The sequence below is a fragment of the Mastigoproctus giganteus genome, chromosome 13, assembly GCF_048544385.1.
Source record: "Mastigoproctus giganteus isolate SK-2022 chromosome 13, ASM4854438v1, whole genome shotgun sequence".
In the NCBI taxonomy this organism is placed as follows: Eukaryota; Metazoa; Arthropoda; class Arachnida; order Uropygi; family Thelyphonidae; genus Mastigoproctus; species Mastigoproctus giganteus.
Window position 1 is genome coordinate 14,207,618 of NC_143587.1, and position 17,722 is coordinate 14,225,339.

The 17,722-nt window shown below is 35.8% G+C and overlaps 1 protein-coding gene across 1 annotated transcript in view; it reads right to left on the reverse strand.

Annotated features, from left to right (window-relative positions):
- The window catches only part of LOC150075776 (NEDD8-conjugating enzyme UBE2F-like), an 84,432-nt gene that overhangs the window by 15,763 nt on the left and 50,947 nt on the right, over positions 1–17,722 (reverse strand). Inside the window, exon 5 of the mRNA XM_090387945.1 lies at positions 1,944–2,002. Coding sequence (XP_090244071.1) covers positions 1,944–2,002 — 59 coding nt within the window. The remainder of the gene's footprint in view (positions 1–1,943; positions 2,003–17,722) is intronic.

Genomic DNA, 17,722 nt, shown 5'->3' on the forward strand with positions numbered 1-17,722 from the left:
CAGATATATTTTTTCACCTAATGTTATAAATGTATACTTAGATCAGCACCTGGTTGCTATACTGAAGCTAAACATGAGCAGTCACCTAATATCAGCTTTAAGCATGTATCCTTAAATTCAATTGGTCCATAATTATAAAAAATTTAATAAGTAAATATTTGAAAAAGAGAAAACCTGATAAAAACAGGAAGAAAACTAAACGTATTGCAAACCAGAATATATAGTTTTCCAATACAGCAGGCCCCCGTTATAACGCGGTTCGCTTTATGCTGATTCACCATAACACTGTTCTTATATTATAACCTGTATCTGACTATAACACTGTCACAGATTACTATAATGCTCTTTTACAGATTGCATTTTTGGCATATTTAACGAAATCGTTTCCCATGCCGACTTGAGAAATTTTCTCGCATGCTAATTTAATTGCAGTACAGTGACTTGTTACATAGTTCTGAGATCAACATTTTAAAAAATGATCAAGTATATTGCTTATAATATTTGCGTTGTAACATTGTATGGTAATTAATGCAACCAATGCAGTTACATTTTCGAAGAGTTAATAATGGCCGATAAGAATGAAAAAGCAACAATGTCTGGATGCAGTACGAAGACTATAAATGTAAGAAAAAGACTGAATTTGAAAATTAAAAATTGAACGTTTTGAAGCGAATCGATTCCGGTCAACGACAAGCGGATGTGTGCCATAATTTAGGACTTTCAAGTTTAACTGTAAGAACAATTATATTTGTAGTCTTCTCTGCATTGAGTTGCGAATCCTCTCAGGCATTCCTGGATTTTTTCCGATTTGCTGAAAGGCCATAGATGAAGCAGGACTTTTGTGGAAATGAATGCCTAAAAGAAGTTTCATATTGAAAGAAGAAAAAAACATGCCAGGTTTCAAAGCGGCGAAGGATCGGGTGACTTTATTGTTGGGTGGTAACGCTGTGGGGGATTTAAAATTAATACCTCTTTTAGTTTATTTGGAATAAGGCCAAAGTTCAACCCAAAATCGACACATTTTTCATTTTCATCAATTAAATTAAATCAATTAAATTCCTGATTTTAATTGGAATTAAGTTTAATTTTGATATGTAAGTAGTTACCACATAATTATATACTTATGTAATGCAGAATATTTTATATGTACAAATATTTGAATATTAAATATTTTGATCGACATTTGTGCATCTTTTTACTACCGTTTATTATTGATCAGGAAATATCCTATGGCACCGACCGCAACTTACAAATACATATGTTACCTTATAGAAAAGCGGTGCTCGCCTAGCATGGATTCACTTAGCGCTCTGTTTTTCCGGAACAAATTATCAGCGTTAAGCGGGGGTGACCTGTAATCACTTGATTATTGGAAAACTAAGTCAGAAGGTTTTTTTTTTTTTTTTTTTGGTAGTTGTTGGCACATCGGCTTCTGTGACCATATTGCACCTCCCAAGGTTTTTTGCAGTACTTTGATCCAAGCCCGAGGCGGGAATCGAACCCGCGACCTTTGGGTTGCCGGGCAGGTACTTAGTCAGAAGGTATGCATATGAAAATCAGAATGTCAACAAAATAAATTAGCTAAAAAGTCTGAATGAATTTAGTATGTATATTCATTCAAGTATTTTAGAAACTTATTAGGGAGTTTAGGCATGCTATTGTACATCATGTAAATAGATACTGTACATATTCAAACTGTAGTTACAAAGCTGCAGTCTGAAGATTCCTCACATCTTGAGACTAGTCTCCAAGGTAGGATAAATTTGGCATCTCTTACCCCTATTAATAACATAAGTAACTGAAATTCAATTATTTATTATTTTATAAATTAATGGATTGTTCCACAATCTATTAGTGAAGTCCATATAAAACAAAGTTTGTTAACACATTTTTATAACTATTGTGTGATTTTTAAGATAATTTATTAATTTAATTTAGCTTACCGTAAATAAAGAGTTTAGACCCCATACAACATCTTTAAGAGTTCTGGTTGGCGCCCATCCTACAAAACAGAAAAATATGACACCACAGTGTTCACTTGTAACATTAAATAACTTATATATTATTTTATCTTTCTATTGTGGTTTATTGTGTTTATTTTCTTAATTACGGGTGTTTTCTACTCATAGGTATTATGGGTAATACCTATGAGTAGAAAACACCCGTAATTAAGAAAATAAACACAATAAACCACAATAGAAAGATAAAATAATAATATGTACTCTGTTCGTACCCGGGCATTGCTAAAACAGCTACCGGGACAACAGAAAAATCTAGAAATAATTTAAGGAAAACCACTATAAAAGTATATTAAAAGTAAAATACAACATAAATTATCATATTACTAAAGAATAATATATATATATATATATATATATATAAAATGTAACCTCTTAAAGGAAATATTTAAAAAGTTACATATGATGAAGAGGTATTCCGTTGATGAAATAGTTTCAACGAAAAAGTGATTAATAAATCAGGTATGACAGATGCACCTAAAAGTGCAAAGCAGCATTAATGGATGCAAGAGTATATATAAGTTTGTATTAATATATTGAATAAAGTATGCATAAATGCACATGAAAGTTACACAAAGTGCCAGTAACTAGAAAGGTATGGAAAGTAGAAAAAGAAGTGTAGTAGATTTGTGAAAAGAACGTTAATATCCTAAAAGGTTAAGTAATAGAATTATGGGTTGAATTACCAAGCCAATAGAAAGTGAAAGTAAAGTAAAATTATAATACTTTAATTCCATTAATTAATTCCAATTAATGCTTTTTGATGTACTAAGTTAAGTATTATAATTTTACTTTACATTCTCCCACTTTCTATTGGCTTGGTAATTCAGCCCATAATTCTATTACTTAACCTTTTAGGATATTAACATTGTTTTCACAAATCTACTACACTTCTTTTTCTACTTTCCACACCTTTCTAGTTACTGGCACTTTGTGTAACTTTCTTTTTTTTTTTTCTTGTTGGCGCATCAACTTCTATGGCCATAATGCACCTCCCAAAGTTTTTGCATTTTACTGTGATCCAAGCCAGAGGCAGGATTCGAACCCGCGACCTTCGGGTTGCCAAGCAGGCACTTTACCCACCTGGCTAGCCCAGTCAACGTGCAACTTTCACATCCATTTATGCATACTTTATTTATTTAATATATTAATAAACTTTATATATATAAATTAATTTTTTAACTAAATATAAAAGAAAACAGAAAAATAGAAAGAAAATTAGTACAGCAAACATTGGTGACTACAATGTATTACCCACCACATGTTGCTTATAATAGTTTAAATAAAAATAAATGACCTAAATGCCAGTGGCATGGCAAACCAGTAGAGCAAGAAGTAAAAAATAAACCTATACATAATACAGAAAAAGGTGTGTGTGTGGGGCAAATCAAGATGAAGGGTATCACAGAAGGAACAACACTCCTAAAATAATTTAGAAAAAAAAAACAATTAATAAAGTACCAAATAACAGAAATTTTTAATATGCCAATCAATTTAAATGTAGTAGCACCAAATCCAAATTTTTGTCTCCATTTTCAGTGATATTTCACTGAAATATCACTGAAAATGGAGACAAAAACCAGCTACAACATGCAACCAGCAGAATAAAAATAAAATAGACTAACCATTACCATTATGCCCCATCTCGATGGAGGACCATAAGGCCAATAATGGTGGCCCTTAGATTTCCCTCCCCTCTTTCTGCTGTATTATGTATGCATTTATTTTTATTTCACACTCTACTGGTTTGCCATGCTACTGGCATTTGTTTCATTTAAACTCTTATAAGCAATATGGAGTGGATAATGCATTGTGTCCACCAATGTTTGCTATATTAATTTTCTTTCTATTTTTTCTGTTTTCTTGTATATTTAATTAGTTTTTAATCTATGTTACATAGTTTAACAAGTCTAGTGAATCAACACGCTAATATAGTGCTCGTACTGCCATCTATAGTCTAATTTTTTTTTCTGGATATATTCTTATTGAGCAGTAACTTTGTCAGTGTTGCCATGGGAGTGCTAGGATCTGTTCTATTATAATTTTTCACTGCATAAGGGCAACCGTTATTCAAATTATTGCATTTGCAGTTCGATCGGAGCATTGGTTCGGCGATGCACGATTCATGTAATGTTTGAAATGCAGTGATTCCCTGACCACTGTTGGCCTTATGGTCCTCTGTCGAGATGGGGCATAATGGTCAAGTCTATTTTATTTATTTTCATTTTGTTGGTGATATGTTGTAGTTGGTTTTAGTCTCCATTTTCAGTGATATTTCATGTAATTTGGACCCTGTGGTATTTTCCGGGCACTGTAAAATTTGAATTACTTAGCATATTAATTTTTTTTTTTTTTTTTGTTATTTGGTATTTTATTAATTTGCTTTTCTTAAATTATTTTAGGAGCATTCTGTTTGCAATACCCTTTATCTTTATCTCCCCCCCCCCCCGCTTTATTATGTATGGGTTTATTTTTCCTTCTCGCTCTACTGGTTTGCCATGTTATATATACAGGTAGCCCTTGATTTACGTCGGGGTTAGGTTCCTGGGGGGACTGCACAAATGGAACCCTTTATATAATGGAGTCAATCGGAAACCACAGGATTAGGTTCCAGGCACCAAAAATTTTACCTACCACTTTGCATCTATTGTTTTATTTTTATTAGCATTCTTCATAGTCGATGGAGGCATATTCATAGCTCTACACACTTTAGGGAGGCTTTCATCAGATTCTATCCTCCGAATATTGCACTAGGATTCAATTAACTACTTTTACCAGACAAGGCGTCTTTATTCTATTAAATTAAAAACTTTATAACACGATTGGGAAAAAACTGTACACTGCTATCACTATTATTTAATTTATTAATAGAACAATTAATAAAAAATTGTTAGCATAATAAATTTCCAACACATGTAAATAGCGTAAACAACAACCGAATGCTTCACCGCATGGACCTTTATTACCCGCATCCACGAGTGGTTACTTTGAGGGCGGGAATCTTCCTCGTCTGATACGAAAATGCGCTAATTGCTGAATGGCTCAGATTGTCCTAAATTACATGAACAGTGCACGATACATAGCACAGTATGATGCCGATAAATTTTGTCTGATGATTTTAAACTTTCAATTTATAAAAAAAAATTGCAAAAATAAATAAATAAAAATGGCATTGTTGTCAGTGATCGGCACAAATTGGACCAGCGCAAAACGAGGGCTACCTGTATATACACATTTTTATTAATGCCTGCAGAATTCCTGAAGTATATATAGACCTTGATGCATTTTATGATTAGAGTTCCTATTGAGATAAAAGTTTCCCTACTTTTATTGCATCATTTACTGCTCAGGTAGCTAACAAACTGAATGAATATTTTGCATCGACATTCACACATGAGGAGTTATTCAGCGAGGGGAATGCCAGAGGTGTATTCAACTCTGGTAGTAAGCTAGAGAATCTTGTAATAACTGAGAGTAAAGTAGAAGAGAAATTGTTGAAGATAAATACAAGAAAGGCACCTGGGGTGGATGGGATCTATCCAGTTATATTAAAGGAGGCAACAAAGGAAGTAAGCAAACCCTTAGCCATAATTATGAGAGCTTCCTTGGAATCAGGGGAAGTACCCATGGACTGGAGATGTGCAAATGTGACCCGAATTCACAAAGGAGGATCAAAGGGCGACACAAGTAATTATAGACCTGTTAGTTTAACTTCTGTTCCTGGAAAATTAATGGAGGCACTGGTTAAAGAAGCACTGCAGGATCATCTAGACAAGACTTCAGTTATAGCTCAGACACAGCATGGTTTTGTTAAGGGGAAGTCTTGCCTGACCAATTTGATTGGATACTATGATGCAGTCACAAAAGAACTGGATGCAGGGAATAACTTTGATATTATATACTTGGATCTTAGAAAGGCTTTTGATACTGTTGCACATGGAAGACTGCTGCACAAATTGGAGCAGTGTGGCATTGGAGGCAAATTGCTGCTATGGGTAAAGGGGTGGTTGAGGGGGAGAAGACAGAGAGTGGTAATCAATGGACACTGCTCATCGTGGACTATGTTATTAGTGGAGTCCCTCAGGGTTCCGTATTGGGTCCATTATTGTTTTCTGTATTTATAAATGATATTGATGATGGTATATCAAGCTTAATGTCCAAGTTTGCAGACGATACAAAGGTTGGCAGGGTTGTCAAGGACACTACTGACACTATACTACTGCAACAGGATCTGGAAAGGTTGAGCAGATGGGCTGAGAGGTGGCAAATGAAGTTTAAAATTGACAAATGTAAAGTACTACACATGGGAAACAGCAACCCCAGAGCAACGTATCAACTCTGTGGTACTACACTGACAGTGGTAGAGAATGAAAGGGACCTGGGAGTGTTTGTGCAGGCAGATATGAAGTTTTCTGAGCAGTGCAGACGGGCTGCAAGAGTAGCTCATAGTGTATTGTCGATGATATATAGGAATTTTTGTAGCAGGGATAAGGAGGTGATTATTCCCTTGTATAAGGCAATGGTCAGACCACACCTAGAGTACTGTATACAAGTCTGGAGGCCTCATTTCAAGAAGGATGTAGAGATGCTGGAACGAGTACAGAGAAGGGCAACAAGATTAGTGAATGGAACAAAGGGGTGCTCTTACGAAGAAAGGCTTAAGTTTTGCAAATTACAGTGTCTGGAGACTAGGCACCGGCGAGGTGATCTGATAGAGGTGTATAAAGCCTTGAATGGTTTGAGCATGCTCAATGCTGATGGGATTTTTCCTCTTGCTCAGAATAATCACCTGAGAGGGCATAAATTCAAATTGAGAAAAGACAGATGTAGGATAGACGTGAGGAAATTTGCCTTTAGCCAGCGGGTGGTTGGTTGGTGGAATAGACTTCCATCCCTTGTGGAAGTTGACAGCCTAAATAAGTTTAAGGCTTGGCTGGACAGGTATTTTGAACGAACAGAGGGGTGAAGTGGAAGTGGTTATTTTTTATTTTTTGGCTGATGCTGCAAAAGCTTGCTTTCTTGCATCAAATGCCTCTACTAATGCTAATGCTAATTTTCATTTCTGGTTTTCATGCTAGCTGTAAACACAAAGTGAGATTAATTTGAATCTTATCTGCATTTGACATAAAAACGGAAATGATGCTCGTTACATGTTATGTAACAATCAATATGTAGCATATATAACAAAGAAAATATGTTATAAAAAGTGCTGTTAATGAAGTGAATTTTAAAATGTTACATTAAACCGAGTCGCAAAATAACAGATAAGGGCAGTTCCTTTAAAGAATGGTTCTTGAGGTACCCATTGTTAACTTATCTGTAAAATGAATGTGCAGACACATGAAGTGTTCTGAGGTTCAGTAATCAGCAGATTTCATAGAATATTGCCATATGCAAGTAACTTACTTTTTCTGTCTAATGGACATTGTTTACAGTGGCTGAGATGCCCTTTTAATCAATTTCTCATAAACTGGAAGATGATACAATAAAAGCTGTGACACAATGATCTCAACAGGAAAAATGCACTTGACGTCATGGCTTGTTTTACATTTGCAAAATTCAGATATTTAATTCTATAAGATCCTGTACATACACACATGTGTATATATGTGCTCAAGGTATTCATAAAAGTTCAGAACATGTTGGTATTAATTGATCAAGAGAAAATTTTAGTCAGATACTTTTATTAACACTGCACAAAATTTTCATAATGCTCATTAAAATATTAATAATCTTTTAGTTTCACTGTTTCAGACATTTATGAATAGATGGTTAATGCATTAATTTAATCAGTGTGAGTAAGATAATTTGCTGTGGAGAAATTCAACAAAATTTTCACCCAACATTGCCAAGTTTTGCAGCTTGATTTCTATGAGCTGTATATAAAAATGTGCTGTGTTGTTTGTTATGTGCAATTGTACATAATTTCAAGAGTGAGAGAGAATAAAAAAAATAAAAATCTATATTTTGCAAAATAATTTGTTGTTTAATACTTGTAATTCAGGAAAAAAAAAAAAAAAAAAAAAACAGTAAAAAAAAAATTAATATCCCAAAATGACATTTCTCCTAAATATGTGTTATTATTTTTAGGAAACATCACAACTAAGCATAAAGTGCTCTTGCTGCGAAAGTAGGTGACTAGCTTGAGCGTGACCAGTGTCTTGAGTACAGCTGAAAAAAGAAGCTTGTTTAGATTTATTAAATTTTACCTTGATTGTGATAAAAATGGCTTTTCTCCTCCCCCTTTCTTTTCTGTCTAGAGAAAATTAGTATTAGTAATAGCTGCATGGTGCAAGAAAGCCTATGGCTTATGCTGCACCAGCCAAAAAAAAAAAAAAAAAAAAAAAAACACCCCCCCCCCCCCCCGAATAAAACAATGATAAAAAAAAAAAAAAATAAATAAATAAAATAAATACAGTGGATAGTGGATTTCGGTTATTTGGGGCAAATCTTAAAAAACAGAAACCAATCGAAAAAATAGCCAGGGCTTACTTCGCTTAATTGGGACAAAATGCCGTTTAATCGGGGCAAGAGAGCGCAGCACTGGAGATTATCCTACGATTGTCTCCGACAGTACCACGTGGTTCAGTCGAAATTCTGGAGGTCACAACCATCAAACAATAAAAACAATTAGCAGTGTCACCTCTTTATTGGGCTTTTCTGTTAGTGAAATCTATCATAAATGGACAGTAAACGCGATCTTACTGAATTTGCGATAATACCGACAGCTGGAATTCTGTGGGTTATTATGGTGAAATGTGTTTACACTTCCATGAAATCTTCAATCATATAAAAAAAAATTAATTTTCAGATCTCTTCATTCCTATTTTTAAAGCTTTATAACTCATTACTCCGTTTTCACTTGCGCATATTGTGTTACTTGCAATTTGTGTGTGTGCCGTGTTCTTCGTTATTGATTGCTTATCTTTTTACTGTTTTAAATTTTAACCCCCACCCACAAATGTCAGTGAACAGAAACGTCAACTAGTTTAGTTAGTATGTACATATTACAGTACGTATTAATTATTCCGATTATCACGTATATTCTTCCGATTTTCACATATCATTTGATTTAATATTATCCACAGACTATTATCCATAGTCTGTGGATAATATTCCTCCTATTTTCTGTAATTAGAATCGCTGTTTAAGAGAATTAAAATTCAATTCGTAAAAGTGATCACAATGACCAGCGCTTACTACACATCATATAGTGAACAGTACTTTACTATGGTGAGTGGCCTCGTAACGCGATTTGATTGTACAGTGAACTAATTGTGAAGGGGGGATACATTGTATTTTCAACTATTTACGTGAAACTTCGGATAATTGGGGCAGCCGCTTAATCGGGCCAAAATGCACTAGCCCGGATGTGTCCCAAATAACTGGAATGGACTGTAATAATAATTAATAAAAGAAAAGGAAATTAAACCTATCATCCTATGCACTTCCCTGACCTGAAGGTACAATCCAGATGACCTTTGAACTTCCCCAAAATGTCAGCCTCTACCACCCACGTAGGCAACTTATTCCAGTAATTCATAACTCTCTGGCTAAAATAAAACTTCCTGCAGTCCAATCTAAACATTTCCCCCCCGTAACTTGAATTTACGTCCCCTAGTTCTAGCATCATTTATAATCTTGAAAATTTCGTTCTCATTCATTTAATGATGCCTCTCAGAGCCTTAAACACCTCAATCAAATCTCCTTTAAGGTGTCTAGTTTGCAAACTCTGCAACCCACATATTCGATGTCTTTCTTCATAAGGATGCCTTTTTGCCGATCTCACCAGGCGAGTTACCCATCTTTACACCCTTTCAATAAGCTCGATGTCTTTCTTTCTTTAGGTACGGTCTCCATACTTTAACACAGTATTCCAAGTGTGGTCTAACAAAAGCCTTATATAATGGGATTATCAAGTCCCTATCTCTACTTGCAAAAGTTCAATAGATCATCGATAGGACACCATGGGCCTTCCTTGCAACCTGTTTACAATGTTCAGAGAATTTCATGTCTGACCGTATCGTAACACCCAAGTCCCTTTCCTCGAGTACTGGGTTTTGTTGAACTCCACCAAGTGAATAAGTTATTTCGGGATTACTGTTTCCCCAGGTGTAATACCTTACACTTTTTTGGATTAAAGCATAGCTGCCATTTTTCTAACCATTCCTGAAGTCTATCTAGGTCTCTCTGAAGAAGCTCAGCTTGACAGTGATCATTAACTACTCTACCGATTTTAACATTATCTGCAAATTTAGACATCACACCCTCTATCCCTTCATCGATGTCGTTTATGAAAGAGGCATCATTTAGCATTTTTTCTGGAATATCAAAACACCTCAAGCTGTTTCTGTGTGTGTGTGTGTAAACATACACACAGCTATCCTACTTTTAACATGTAATGTTCTATGAAAAGAGTATTAAAGAATCTGCTAAACATAATAAAAGAGAAGAGAAGAATTTTTTTTTTTTTTTTTTTTTTTTTTTTTTTTTTACATAGTTCTTGAACAGTAGAAACTCTTAACTAATTCTCTTCCTTTCCCCCTTTAAAATAATGTTCAATGCCTATAGCTCACTGCAGTGTGTTGTCTGTCCTAGCGCAGTATGCTTGCAACTACTGGGTCAGCTAGTACATCCACCTGTTCAGTTGTATGCTTCCTGAGAGATCAGCTGTGTGGTTTTTTCCAAACCATGGTTTCACCAGTAAAATTTATTACAGTAATTACAGTATGAATTAATTAAGTTTTATGAAAATTAAAAGAAAATTAATATGAAATATGAATAAATATTTCATCAATTTCATTATGCAATTGATGAAAGATGGGTGCTAAAATTTGCTATTGAATTAAGTGAGCAAGAAAATGGTAAAAAGAGTAGAAAAACAAATTATAAAAAAATAAATCTAGATTTTTCACTCAATTGGTTCCACAAGGATCATTAAGTTCTTATAACCCTTTAAAGAAATTAAAGTTATACAGATAGCAGACACCTCATATGGATTTGTTTTATACAAAAAAGACAACACTGAACTCCATCAGTGGATTCAAAACAGAACGGAAAGACCTTGGTCTTATATTAGGAGATTGATGGTGCAGCAAATTTGACAGCAAGTACATCTAGAAAAAATGTTATGGTACTCAGTAATTAGGGAGAGATTATTCATTGATCAGCCTGCTGCTTAATTTACAGAAGATTTAAGGTAATTTTTCAACAGAGAAAAATTGGAGAATAATTCTACAATATGGTGAGAGGTCTAAATTATAAAATGTTACCTACAAAAAGTAATTAAAACAAAGGGGGGGGGGAGCATGCAGCACCAGGATACAAAAAAATCCAAAGAGACAGAATCATGGTAACTACCTGCAGCAATGCAACTGACTGGAACTCCAAATTGCTGATAAATCAACTAATTCTTTAACTTTTAAAAATATAATTTGTTCATCTTTGGCGCTTTACCATTACTTACAAAATCAGCATGGATGGACTTTGTATTATTCAAAGGATCTGGGAACGAGACTATAGGTGTGAAGATGTAAACTTCTGGAGCTCCTGCAAACGGATAGGTTTTCTTAGAAATTTTATTGTATTTTTGATTAGTTAACATATTAATTTGCTTTACAAATAGTTTAATAGGCTTAACAGCATTCGTTAGCTTATTTTTTGAATTTAACTAGTGATTTTGTAAGTTACAATGCGCTACTCAAACTGCTACTGTATTGGTGTTTTGGGGGGAATATCATAGCATGTAACCAGTAATGCAGAAGAATATTAGGGTTTTAATTATAATAAATAAGTATTTTGAAGGTTTTAATCACTTTTGGGCATATATCTTTTGTATTTAGCTAAGAATATAATAAATTTAACATTGTGATCGTTATGGTATAGTGTATATCTCGAACTTGATAGCTAAGGTATAATGTAAAACTATATAGCAGAATACGTATCACTGCATTAGCTTAGTTTAGTATTGTGTAGTCAAGTACAGTATAGTATAGGAAACAATGAAAAGAGAGAAGGTAGAGTTGGCCTTCTGGTCCATAAAGATATAAAACACAACATTCTGGAATTCAAAAGTACATCCAAGGATGTCAAGACTGCTTCTCAGGATTTCCAAGAGGTACAAACTAAAGGTTATAATGATTTATGCACCAACATCGAGCCATGATGATGATGATGAAGAGATTGAAGAAATGTACACTGAAATTGAGAGATTTCTAGATGAACAGAAAACTAACTATACCATTATTACAGGGGACTTCAATGCTAAGGTTGGAAAGAGACAAAACAGCACAGAAAGGAAAACTATAAGAAATTTTGGAATTGGTGAAAGAAATGAAAGTGATGAAAGACTTGTGAAATTTGCAGAATCTCAAGGGATGTCAGTAATGAACACTTTTTTCAAGAAAAGGGTGAACAGAAAGTGGACATGGAAGAGTCCAAATGGATTAACAACTAATGAAATCGACTTCATCCTCACTAACAAAAGATATATTGTGAGTGACATTACCATCCTGAACAAGGTAAATGCTGGAAGTGGTCACAGAATGGCACGATGCACACTTGATATAGACGCAAGGAAATAAAAAAAAAAAAAAAAAAAAAAAAGACTCAAGTAAATAATACGAAAGCCTTTGAGATAACAGACAAGGAGAAAAATCAGTATGTACTGGAAATTAAGAACAAGTTTGAGCTGCTGCAGACCTTTCAGGATCAAGATATTGATGAGAAATACAACTTTCTGAAAGTGATAAAGTGCGAGAAACCTATAAGTAAAAAGAAATCCAAAGAAAAAATTAATCAAGATTAGAAAAAATTAAACACTTGTCATGATGAATCGAAGACAACAAATGAAGGGCAAGATAAACACCGACAAGGGCAAAATTGGGTATACTGAGTTATGCAAAGCCATTAGAAAGAGACTCAGAGAGGACATAAGATTTAACACAAGAAAAGTAGAACAAGCATTAAGGGAAAACAAAGGACTTAAATCAGCAGCCATGAGCAGTAATACAGAAAGACAAATGATACTGAAACAGAAGAATAGTGTTGGTGTACTTATAAATAGCAGAGAAGGCATAATTCAAATAGTAGAAGACTACATAAAGAATTATATAAGGAGTGAGGGAATAATGCCAGCAGTGGGGTATTGGTATTGGTATTTCTGGCGCAAGGATTACTAGGGCCATATTGCACCTATCAAAGGTATGGAGTTCAGACATTGTGATTATAGAATCATATCAGATGCGATCATAGTTGTATCTCTTTGAGGAAGCAGAAAAATTCTTGAAGATTTGCATCATTGCCTATAATATGACGAAGTGTTAAAGGTTCTTGAAGATTTCGTATAATACTGAAAGAGGATTTTCGGGCATCAGTGTATAATGTACAATCAATGAAAATGTGTTTGATTGTGAGAAAAGCGTTGCAGTGCGTACACTTAGGAGGATCGTCTCCTGTGAGTAGATAAAGATGGGTGAGGTGACTGTGACCGATTCGCGCTCTGGACAAGAGCACAGTTATGGACTTCCAGTTTACACGGAAACTGGAAATCCATAACTGTGGTTCAGATTTTATTTGAAGGAGCTTGTTCTGCGGTTCAGCTTGCCATAGAAGTGTCCACTGTTCCTTACATACATGTCTTATATAGGATCTGTAGTCAATGTATGGAACGCAGTAATTTGTAGATGCTATGTTGGATGATTGTTTTGCTGCACAATCCGCTTTTTCATTACCTGATATCCCCATGTGGCCTGGGATCCAACAAAAGATGACTACTTGCTGGTGTTCTTGGATATGTATCAGCCGAGATTTTATTATTGCTATTACAGATGTGTTGGCGAGGAGGAATTTTGCAAGGCTATAAGTGCGCTCTGTGAGTCTGTATATATATCACTGTTTTTTGGATGGACAGATGGAGGATATTTTCTAAGGCAAGGTTGATGGCCCATAATTCTGCTGTGTAACTGCTGCATTCAGTGGGCAAGGAAACAGAGATGGTGTTATAGGGAAAGACAGCTGCAGCCCTGACTCCACTTTCAGACTTTGATCCATCAGTGTATACTTTTGTAAAATGTGAATAATTTTGTGTGTGAGCAGTATGGAGTTGCTGTATATTGATATTTGCAAGCGAATGTTTTCCCCAGTTTAGGAAATAGCTGTCACAGGATGCTTTAATAGAATACCATGGAGGATCTGCACTGTTTGAATTTTGGAAGACTTTGTCAAGATGTATATTCCAGGTTTGCGATAATGCCTGCAATCTGATACCAGTAGGTTGAACTGCTCTAGGTTTGTTTCTATAGTGCATAGAGAACTGTGGATCATTAAGTATTGGCCGAATGGGGTGAGTTGATATACTTTGAATTTTGGCAGCATAATTTAGGAGTAACATCTTTCTCCTGAGTCTGAAGGGAGGTTCATGTGTTTCAATGTAAAGACTTTGTACTGGTGATGTTCTATAAGCACCTACAGCAATCCTGAGGGCAGAATGTTGAATAGGGGCAAGTCGTGCTAACACGCTTTCCCTAGCAGAATCATACACTGGGGCACCATAATCAAGGCGAGATCTGATTAGGGCTCTATATAAGTGAAGTAAGGTGCAACGATCTGCACCATACGATGTAGAAGAAATAACTCTTAGTAAGTTCATTTTTTTCTGGCAAACAGTCTGTAGATGTTTAATGTGTTCTTTAAAGTTCAATTTATTGTCAAAAATCACACCAAGAAGACGAACATTGTTCACAACAGTGACAGGTTGGTTTCTTAAGTGTATTTCAGGATCTGGGTGCATCTTTCGTTTGTTACAAAAATGAATGACACTAGATTTCTGATAAGATAGTCGGTAACCATTCTGTGTCATCCATAGTTCGATATTATTTATTGATGTTTGAAGTTGCCTTTCGATATAACTCATGTTTTGTGAACTGCAAGAGACCGTCAGGTCATCAGCATAAAGGTATGAATTCACTGTATTGGGAATAATTTTAGTCAACTGGTTTATTCTTATTGCAAACAAAGTTGCACTAAGAACAGAGCCCTGAGGGACTCCTTGTATATATGTTTTGGAAAGGACTTGCCGATAGCAAACTTGAAAGGTCCTCTGCTGTAGAAAATTCTGTATGAAGTAAGGTAAGTGACCTCTCAGATCCAGGGAATGAAGATCTCTCAGGATGCCAAAATGCCAAGTGGTGTCAAAGGCTTTCTCTATATCGAGACATGCCAGGACGAGATGCTTATTTTGAATAAATGCATTCCTAATATTTGTTTCTGCTTTGATCATAAGAGCCAGTGATGATCGGTTTTTCCTGAAACCAAATTGATTATCAGATATGTTTTGGGAATCAAGGTACCATGTTAGTCTACGGTGTATTATTTTTTCTAGGGTTTTACTTAAGCAGCTGGTGAGAGAAATGGGTCTGTAGTTATTAGGCATAGAGAGATCTCTCCCTGGTTTGGGTATTGCCAGTACAAAAGAGTGACGCCAGGAACTGGGGAATGAATGTTCCATGAAGATGCGATTATAGAATGTCAGAAGGGAAGATAGCGATTTATTATCTAGATGTTGTAGCATTATGTTGTATATTCCATCAGGGCCAGCAGCGCTGTTCCTTGCAGTGGATAGAGCCTCTTGAAGTTCTAGCATAGTGAGTGGTTGATTGTACGGTAGAAACGATTTGGTTCTGAAATTCAGATGGGATTTTTCAGCTGAAGTTTTAATCTTCTGAAATGATGGTTCGTATGCTGTTGATTGAGATAACTGTGAAAATACTTCGCCTAGGGCATCTGCAATCTCTGCAGGAGTAGACAGTTCCAGCCCATTCCAGGTGATAAGTGGGGAGGACAATGGGTGAAATTTTCCATTTAATTGTCTGATTTTTTTCCATATAATTCTTACGTCAGTATTTTTATTAATTTCAGTTGCAAATCGAATCCAAGAGTCTTTTTTTGCTTTCTTCCTAATATGACGGGCCTTAGCTCTAAGTTTTTTGTAGTTTATCAGGTTAGCAGTGGTAGGGTATTTGCGGAATAAATTCCACGCACGGTTTTTCTTTTTTTGCATTTCTACAGTCCTCATTCCACCAGTAGTTTCTGCTTCTACGGAAGCTTGACTATGATTGTGGAATGGTTATAGATGCAGCTACTAGGATCTGTTTTGTAATATGGTTGGCAGCTTTATCAATTGGATGATATTCAATGGTCTGGTTGTCAAAGGATACATGGGAAGCATACTTTGTCCAATCTGCCTTAGAAAATTTCCATTTTGTGCTGGTTTCTGAAGTTATGCAGAGTGAAGTTTGTATTTTACAGATTATTGGGTAGTGGTCACTATTGAGTGGATCGTCCAGAGCAGTCCACTCAATACTAGGAAGGAGGATAGGAGAGCAGATGGATAGGTCTATTGCAGAGACTGATCCTGTTGGTGGCGAGCCTGTATTTAATATGGTTAGATTTTGTCTGTCGACAAGCATTTCAATGAGCTGTCCTCGGGCGTCTGTGTTGGGAGAACCCCACAATGGATTGTGTCCATTGAAGTCGCCCAATAAACAGAAAGGGGTTGGCAGCTGCACAATGAGATCTTGAAGTTCTTGAAAGATACAAGGATAACTGGGTGGCAGGTAGATAGAAACCAGTGTTAGGCTAATGCCAATCGCAATTCGCGTGGCAACAGCTTCAATGGTAGTTTGTAGCAGAATGCGTTTACAAGGGACTCGTGAGTCCATGAATATGGCTACCCCTCCATGAGCATTTGTGGTTGTAGGTCTGTCTTGCCGAAAGAGAGTATAATTTTTTATCGAGGGAGACAACTGAGGTGTTAAATATGTCTCTTGTAAGCAGATTCCAATTGGATTATGGTTCATAATTATTTCGTGGATGTCGTCAATATTGCTGCGAAAGCCTCTGAAATTCCATTGTACGATGTTTTTCATTGTTTGGATTTAAATGGAGTAGCTGTGTCTGTCTGCTTTTTGGAAATCTGTTTCAGGTGGTCTGTTTTCATTTTCTCTCTCTTTGAAAAAATAGGTCTGGTTTCTATTTCGTCTTCTGGATGGATTTCCAGAATGGTTTCATTTTCTTCTTGACTGCAAGCCTCATTTGTGTCCATAGCAGAAGAAGATTCAGCATGCTGCTTATTAATGGGATCAGAATTTTCTTTTTGAGCAGGTCTTACGGAAGTTGAAGCAGCAACAGGTGGTATCGTCACTGGCGTGTTTTGGTAGCATCAGCATATGTATGTTTTGGTATCACTTGCTGTATTTGTTTCCTTGCTTCTGAAAATTAGACTTTTTTTCCTACCTTGTATTTCTGGATTTTCTTTTCATATTTCCATTGGTCACATGTTTTAGAGAAGGCTGGGTGGTTGCCTTTGCAGTTAGGGCAGAGTGAGGACTGTGATTTACAATCCGCTTGGGCATGCTCCATCGAGCCACAATTAGGGCATACAGCATCACCTCGACAGACTGTTTGGGAGTGTCCGAATTTCTGACATTTATAACATCTTAATGGGTTTGGAATATACGGGCGAATGCGGCAGTTCAGATACCCGGCTTTCACCGATATAGGTAGGTTTGGTGAACTAAATGTCAGTATGATGCTGCGAGTTGGGATAAGTTCGCCGTCCTTCTTCAGCATAATTCTTTTCGCCTGCATGACCTTCTGATCTTGCAATTCATTTACAATTTCCTCCTCTGAGACATTCATTAAGT